This window comes from Sceloporus occidentalis, unplaced genomic scaffold, assembly GCF_023333645.1.
Source record: "Sceloporus occidentalis isolate IW3139 unplaced genomic scaffold, rSceOcc1.0.p SCAF_3, whole genome shotgun sequence".
Lineage (NCBI taxonomy): Eukaryota > Metazoa > Chordata > Lepidosauria > Squamata > Phrynosomatidae > Sceloporus > Sceloporus occidentalis.
In genome coordinates, this window is record NW_028316983.1 from 12,425,730 (window position 1) to 12,434,038 (window position 8,309).

General features: G+C 40.5%; 1 protein-coding gene across 2 annotated transcripts; it reads left to right on the forward strand.

Moving 5' to 3' along the window:
• On the forward strand, positions 1–6,432 carry RPS21 (ribosomal protein S21). 2 transcript variants are annotated; one of them, XM_089513657.1, is made up of 6 exons: positions 1–106; positions 1,382–1,479; positions 3,902–3,965; positions 5,662–5,733; positions 6,122–6,177; positions 6,366–6,432. In XM_089513657.1, the coding sequence occupies exons 2-6, from the start codon at positions 1,430–1,432 to the stop codon at positions 6,373–6,375; spliced, it is 252 nt and encodes an 83-aa protein (XP_089369783.1). In that variant the 5' UTR covers positions 1–106; positions 1,382–1,429; the 3' UTR covers positions 6,376–6,432. The 2 variants fall into 2 exon arrangements, with proteins under 2 accessions (XP_089369783.1, XP_089369784.1); XM_089513658.1 differs by lacking the exon at positions 6,366–6,432 and having other exon boundaries at positions 6,122–6,181.
• The last annotated feature ends 1,877 nt before the right edge of the window (positions 6,433–8,309 follow it).

Here is an 8,309-nt window from a genome sequence, read left to right on the forward strand (position 1 = left end):
CAACGTCATCGCGCGCCGTCCTTTGTCCTCCCTCCTCCTCTTCCTCTTGTCGCTGGCGAGTGACGTGTCCCTTCCTTTCCGTCCTGGGCTCGCGGCGCGTGAGGAGGTGAGGCCAGGCCCGATCCGTCTTTCTCGGGGGCCGTTCTTCCTTCTCAGGGCCGGAATGGGAGCGAGGGAGGCGGGAGAGCGGCTCAGCCAAAGCCCTCGCAGGCTGAGGGCCTTCCAGGCGTTTCCCACTCAGGGCCGCCCTAAGGCTCGAGCCTGTGGTGGGCTTTCTGGGCAAGTTTCATTCAGAGGGGTTTCTTCCATAGCCATCCTCTGAGGCTGAGAGAGTGTGACTCGCCCAAGGCCACCCAGCGGCTTTGCATTTCATCCTTAACAAATAAAACCCCTCCTTTGGTTCCTATTGGATTGTATTTGGAAAGATGGATTCCTCCCAAAAGGTCATTAGGACACAAAGCGCTGGATGATTATCATGAGAGACATAAGTCTAGGCAGAAGGATTAACCAGTCCTTTCCAGTTTAAGGCGGCCCTGTCATGGTGCTCTCTTGGCAAGTTTCGTTCGGAGGGAGATTGCCATTGCCTTCCCTGAGGCTGAGAGAGTGTGACTTGGCAGAGGCCGCCCAGGAGCCTGCTTTAATTTCGTCATCAACAATTAAAATCCCCATGTTGTTGTTGTTGTTGTTGTTGCTGCTTTGTGCCTTCAAGTCGTTTCCAACTTGGAGCCATTTTGAGGTTTCCTTGGAAGCTGCTTCTGTGACAGTGAGAAGCCCATGGGGCCGGTTTGGTCTCAGATTAGCTCCTGTATTTCTCCTTTATTACTAAGTGTCCCACAAAATTCAAAAGCTTGTGCATTTTCCCTGTCTGAAATTAAAGCGATCAATTAAAACTATCAGTGTTCCTGTTTTGTAAGCCATGTTATTTCGAGCAGAGTCCATAGGCTTTGGCAGGGACCTCCCTCTTCCCTTTTGACTGTATGTTCTCACAATGAAGCTCAGGGCACCAAACCCATCCATCTCTCACAACAAGCAACTCAAAGCATTATTAGGCCTGCAGTATTCTGAACGAACCGCAGAAGAAGAAGATTATGTCTCAAGAAGGATCCATCCATCCAGCTAAAAAGCCCTAATTGTCATTTAAATCCCCTTTTGTGAACTAGTTTTACAGTGGCCTTTAAACAGAACAAATGCTTGAGAAATCTTCCTGCTTGGATAAAGTACATCTCAAGGCACCGTTTTTAGTGGTAACGGTGCAAATAATGATGGTGGCAGATGAGGGAAATGATAATGCAAAGACCACTGGGGGCCGGGGGAAGGTCTTTTGTGTTTTGTAGTCTGATCTAGATCTACCAAGTAGTGACTTGTTGATATGCCTTCCCAGCTGTTTCCTATTTCACGTTGTCTGTGGCAAGTAATCTTGAAATACACCATGCAGAACGACGCTGGGGAATTTGTGGATCTGTACGTGCCTCGGAAATGGTGAGTACGCAGCGGATCTACGTAGGCAGGCCTGCCTTGAACAACTGGAAGAATACCTCGTTTTGCAGAGTAAACGCAGGGAGGACCTCTCTTAACATGGAGCTAAGAGGAAAGCCAAGAAGGAGGAGGTGGAGGAGGAGGAGGAGTGAAGTGGGGGTGGTTGTAGTCAGTTATATCTGTGGCCTTGTTCTTAGGTTTCAGAATGGCATCTAGACTGGTACATTTCACAGGTTAAATGTTTACCTGGTGCTCTGGCTCTAAGATGCCATGCAGCTTTTATATTTGTAAACTCCGGGATTTTACCCTTTCTGTGCGTGAATCATTTTCACTTTACACAGGCCTGTTCCAGACTGCCAAAATAAAGCTGCTTCGGGTCTCTTTGGAGGTATGCTGTTTAAATGATGCATGCATCTGAAGAATCTGGAAGCTGCACCAAAGCTGCCCTCCAGGGCTTAGGAATGGAGTGTGGCTTTGGCGCGACCTCCGGACTCTTAGGACCCATGCGTCATTTAAATAGCATACCTCCAAAGAGACCCGAAGCAGCTTTATTTTGGCCGTCTGTAACAGGCCACAATTTCACATTTCCATTTCTTTACCCTGTTCTGTCAAGGAGTGTTAACATTCAGATGATGATTTGTCCAAGAATGTAACATAATTTTGGGGCTTCAGCTTGTTACAGCTAATTTCAAAAAGGGGGTGAAGTTTCATGTTTAAATAGAGAAATTTTCAGGTACTAGTGTACAGCAGTATTCAGGAATAAAGCCAAATGTATTTAATAGCCAGACCAAAGTTGGGCTTCTTTTAGCTTAAGCAAGACCTGCCTTCTTGGCAGTGAAGCAAAAGAAACTGGAAATGTTTGATGGGTTCTCATGATGTTTAAATAAATATTCCAAGAAACAGACCAGTGCATCTCAGCCAGTAAATATTTCTCTGGTTGCATTTTGGGGCTGTTCATAAGGTAGGGTCATTGTGTGTGTGTGTGTGTGTCTACACTCACATACTTTCAGGTTGCCTGTCAGGCAAATGCAAAGCTCGCCTGTGCATACATGAGAGTTGGAAGGGGCCCAATAGGCCTTCAGGTCCAATCCTCTGCTCAGTGCAGAAACTCCAGCTAGATCATCCCTAACAGGTAGCTGTCAAGACTTTAAAAAAAGAAATTCAAAAGAAAATGAACCCTGTGAGAATATTCACAGAGGTACACAAATATAAAATGGGCTTTGCATATGGAAATTTATATGTATATAAAGCTTTTTGAAAGCCAACCTGCAGGTTTATTTTTTAAAGGGTCTCCATCTTGTTGTAAATGGCAACTTGATAGTATTTAGAGCAGAATGTAAAATGTTATAGTCTTGTGTGCCTTCATTTCTGACTTACGGATTTATTCAGATGTTTGCATTTGCCTTCCTCTGAGGCTGAAGCTAGCCCAGGGCCACCTCCTGGGTTTCCATAGCCAAGTGGGGATCTGAACCCTCATTTCCCAGAATCCTAGTCCTACATTCAAGCACTACACTATCCTGGCTTCTTGTAGTCTTATCATTTATTTTTGTGTGTATTAAGGCCATAATGACTTGGCAGCAGGGTAGTATGAAAATAGGAACTCATGTAAAACAAGAACAGGATCTGGACCTTTTGGGTGGAAATTTTGTCCAGTACCCTAAAATAGTACTGAACCCTAAAGTAATGCTTATGCTCTAAATAACTTAAGTAAAGGAGCACCTGATTTATTTGGCTTGATATTACTAAGAAGTTTCCTTCTGCAAATCTTCTGTGTCTTGCCTTTGTATAATTATCTCAATGACTCTTAATAACGTAGACCATAAAACAAATGTTAGAAATTTTAAAAAGTTTCAAAGCACATATTTTGCAGGTATTATAGTCCAGTAGCCCAGATGATACTGAAGTAATGAAGCTTTTTAAAGAGCAGCCACAGTTTCCCTTGGGGACTGTGGCTCCTGGTAAAATTTTAGTGTGGAAGATAGGGTATTAATTCAATAAATGATTAAATAATAGGGTGTGTTTGTGTACTGCTACAAATTCTTCCAAATGGAGCTGGGACTTACCTTGATATCAGTGAATATCCACTAGAATCTATACTGTGTAGCATGAATAGAGGGTCATTAAATGAAAGGATCAAATAAGTATAAATTATCAAGTGTAGAAGATTCTTGCAAGTTATTTTTAAATTGCAGAAATGATGTGCTGAACCTGACAAGAAGAGCAACCAAGGCTTTTAGCTCCATCTTCTGCATTGTGCTTGAAATTTCAGCCATGAGCTGGAAGTTGCTAAGGCATATCTTGAAGTATGATGGGGCTAGTGCCCTGTGAGAGGCATTAATTCCCATCATCTATGCAGAGAGATGAGTATTTTCTAGTTCTGTGATTTGAATATATTTATCCTGTTCTTTTTTTTTAATCTATTCAGCTCTGCAAGTAATCGGATAATTGGAGCCAAAGACCATGCCTCCATCCAAATAAATATTTCTGAGGTAAATAAAACATCAGAACATAGTTGTTGAAAACCATGAACGTTCCATGTTTTGTTGTTGCTGTTGTGTGCCTTCAAGTCATTTCTGACTTATGCCAACCCTAAGGCAAACCTATCATGGTGTTTTTCATAGGAGCCCTGGTGGCGCAGTGGTTAAATGCCTGTACTGCAGCCACTCACTCAAAATCACAAAGTTGCGAGTTCAAGACCAGCAAAAGGGCTCAAGCTTGACTCAGGCTTGCATCCTTCCAAGGTTGCTAAAATGAGGACCCAGATTGTTGGGGGCAAATTAGCTTACAGTTGTAAACCGCTTAGGTGGTATGAAGCGGTATATAAATGAAGCTTGTTTGTTTTTTGACAAAATTTGTTCATATGATTTGCCATTTCCATCCCCTGAGCTGAGAGCATGTGACTTGCCCAAGGTCGCCTAGTGAGTTTCATGGCCAAGCAAGATATTGAACCCTGGTCTCCAGGGTCATAGTCTAACACCCAAGCCACTCCATCACTCTGGCTCCATTAGTGAATTTAATTTAATAAGGTTTGTAGTTTGTTCCTCATGTGAGCTGAGTAGTAGTCACAAACTACTATCACCTCCCAGCCCACAAAGGTTTCCAAGGCAATGAAGAAATAAAAACCAATTAAAACAATACAAAAATAAAAACATTTAAAAAACATATTGAAATACTTTAAAAGTCCTAAAAGCAATCTAGAAAACCCTTAGAATAAAGTTCTGAAATAGTTAAAACAGCACTTTCAAATGTTGAACAGCACTGTTTTAGCTGCCCACTAAAAGCTTAATAGGACCTCCTCTGAAAAAACAAATTTCTGACAGATTCAGATGGGAAGAGGCAGTCTTTCAGATACCTTGGCCACAAGTCATTTAGGGCTTTGTAGGTCAATACCAGCACTTTGAATCGAGCTGAAAGGCAAGCTGGAAGCCAGTTCTTTCAAGACTAGTGTTATATATGGTCTCTGAAAGGCACACCTGACACCAGTCTTTGCTGCAGCTCAAGGCACCATTCAAGTGGGTGTAAACATATGGAGAGCCAATACTGACTGCTGTGTGCTGGATTGTTTGCACTACCGTTTTCCCTTTCTGCCTTTAGAGGTGCTAATATGTTGACAAAACAAGGTGGAACCCAAAGCATTACTAGGTACAGCAACAGCATGACTGTAATCCCTGTAGCTTATTCTGAACTCGGGTCCAGAGGATGCAGAGATGCGCATTTATTTCCTGTGCAGCAGTTGATTATTGCATCAACATCCATCATTGGACTACAAAAGGCAACACATAATGGAGTGGAAGGGGAGATGATGGATGATACTGAAGAAAGGAACAGCTAATAATCCCTCCATGGGTTTAATTTTGTTGCATGCTACTGATTTTCTTTTAAACTAAAAGTTAAGGAGGAAAAAACAGCTCTGCTTTTCAGCATTTCCCTTGGCTCCTTAAATTCCTGCTTTTGTTTGGTTGTGCTGTGGATTAGCAAAAATGAAAAATCCTTTTCAATGCATGGGGCATGCCTAAATTTTGCTCCACACTTTAGTACTGTGGTAGATCTGGGCAAATCCATTTTTCATTGTGATTTATAAGCAAGTATATTCTAGATAGGTTTATCTGCTCTGCATTCTCTATTTTTGAAATATAACTCCACAAAATTTTAAAAATTGATATGTAGTCTTATATCCAATTTCAGGTTGATAAAGTCACAGGCAGAGTCACTGGCCAGTGCAAAACATATGCAATTTGTGGAGCAATCCGTAGAATGGTAAGTAAACATTTTTCTGTGTTTCTTAACATTACCCTACTCATGCATTCTTAAAATCAGGTATATGCAGTGTCTCCTGTGATGGAGATAATATATGTAGAACACTTTGAACACATGGGAATACTATGCAAACTGGGGCTGTCATTTTTTATATTTCATACCTATCTTTAATAAGGTTTTATGTTCTTTATGTTTAGAGAAATGTATATAAACAAGAAAGAAAATCATAATAGCACAATTTCTGGGAACAAAGTTCTATATACAAGGGTTTCTTCAGACATGTTATAAATTCTAAAACTAGCATAAGCTTTTTTTTAAAGAGTGAAATGTAATATTTGGTAGTGTGTTCTTAGCTATTTTAACTCCAGAAGTTATTTCTGTGTTTCAGGGAGAATCTGATGATTCTATTTTGCGCCTGGCAAAAAGTGATGGTATCGTTTCCAAGTAAGTCAAATATATGAAACTAGAAACTTTAAGGAAGACAGCTTTTTCCTTGCTGTTGAATGTCATCTCTTTATCATGAGTAATGCAGAGATGCATTCCATACCTAATCAGCTTGTTGTGCTGCTTTGTCTATCTCATTAAACCATTGGAAGTTAAACATTTATCATTTGTTTCTTTTCTTTTTCCAGGAATTTCTAACTGAAGAAGCACAATGATATGCAATTTATTATAAAATAAAAACTGGGAAACATCTGGTGTTTAGTGTGTCTTTTCAACTTGCAACACAAATGCTAGATGACTAAGTTGTAAGATTCTAGTATTCTTGGTATGAATCTGGTAAAGCAGTTTTAATACTGCAGTGGAACTCTATACATACCTACTCAGAACTAAACTCCATTGTGTTTAATGATACGGTATGAAATTGCAAGCTAGTACTTCTCTTTGTAAGATACATCATTGCCGCTTTGTTGTCACTTCCAAGAGATGACAAACTCATATTAGCTAAGGTGCAGATAACAAAAAATACCTTTCAGCTGCCTTCTTCATTGGTGTACAGAAGTCACAGCTAGCTGGCTGTAAAGATGCATGCAGAGAAGATTTTAATTTCCCCTGTGGATTTATCTAATTAGTTTTGACTAATATTCTAATTGTTAACTATTTTCCCACATCAAACATGTATATTTTTGGCAGATATTCCTTATATTAACTATGCTGTAAACAACCAATCGTTATAATTTCTCTGTGCTTGTTAAGATTTCAAATTGGGAAAATGCAGAATGTTGCTGTCTTGTGGTAAAAATAATTATTCCAAAGTGCATTCTACCAAACATTCAGGCAGCTGCTTCTGAGTTTTCTAAACAGCCTGTTAACTTGGCAGCAGCTAAAAAAGTTTATCTTCAGCGATTTGCCTAGCACTGTCCAGAGGAACCATAGTCAAGTAGATTGAGAAGACACATACTGACATGGCCTTTGTTATCTGTCATTCCCTTAATTCTGGCTAATACCTATCACATGCTTTTGACCTGATACGTGTGCAATTCTTGTTGCATGTGGGGTTGAAATAGTCTTTATTTTTAAAACTTCCAGCCTTCCAAGGAATAGCAACTTTTCATATCAAGAAAATAATCTCTATACTTGGATCCAACTGTAATTTGAAGGCTATGCTGGGGTAGCAAAATCTGCATAGAATCCCTTTAGAAAAGTGTGAGTTCACACACTTGAGTGTTCTGGAGAACTGTATGAAGATGGTACTGTTAGTAAACAAGGATGGTGTCTTCAGGAAAAACAATAATTTAACCAGTATTACTACACTTACATATTTAAGAAACCACATAGTTCAAAGTAGAAGGTAAGCAATTGATGTATACCAGAACAAAGACTCAGGATCTGAAAAGTTGTGCCATCGGCCGTTCATTTGTCCTCAAGATTCATGTGGATTGAACAAGCTATATTGTAGACCAGTGGTTCTCAACCTTCCTAATGCTGCAATCCTTTAATACAGTTCCTCATGTTGTGGTGACCCCCAACCACTCTCGGTTCCTAAGACCACCAGAAATATGTGTTTTCCGATGGTCTTAGGTGACCCCTGTGAAAGGATCGTTCGACCCCCAAAGGGGTCATGACCCATAGGTGAGAACTGCTGTTGTAGATTAAAAGAGAATATGGACACACCTGCCAAAGCCAGAAATCTATAGGAAGTAAATCTATTCATGTAGAACACTTCAGTGTCAGAAAATCCAAGGAACTTAACAGATGCTTTGGGCTGCAGCCCACATCACACCTGCCGAGCATGGCCAATGGTAACAAAATATGGTGACTGAACAGCTCCATACTTCAGTCTTGGTAAGGCCATATTAGAAAGTTTAACTCAGTTTATCTCTTAGTTGTTTCTAAGCTATTTTTCAGGTTGAATAGCTCCTAAGGCTATTTGCCTGCAAACAGTTCTAAATAATGTAAAATATTTCATTGAAACTAGAAAACCAGTGTAGCAATTCTGTTGAAGTGAGATGATTTGTCACAGAGGAAGGTCTTCCTGAAGTCCTACCTAGATGAAGGGTGAAGAGATGGCCCTTTTTCTCTTGTCTCCTATCTTTCATACAAGCTTGTCTCCCTCTTTAGCCTTTCAGATTTGT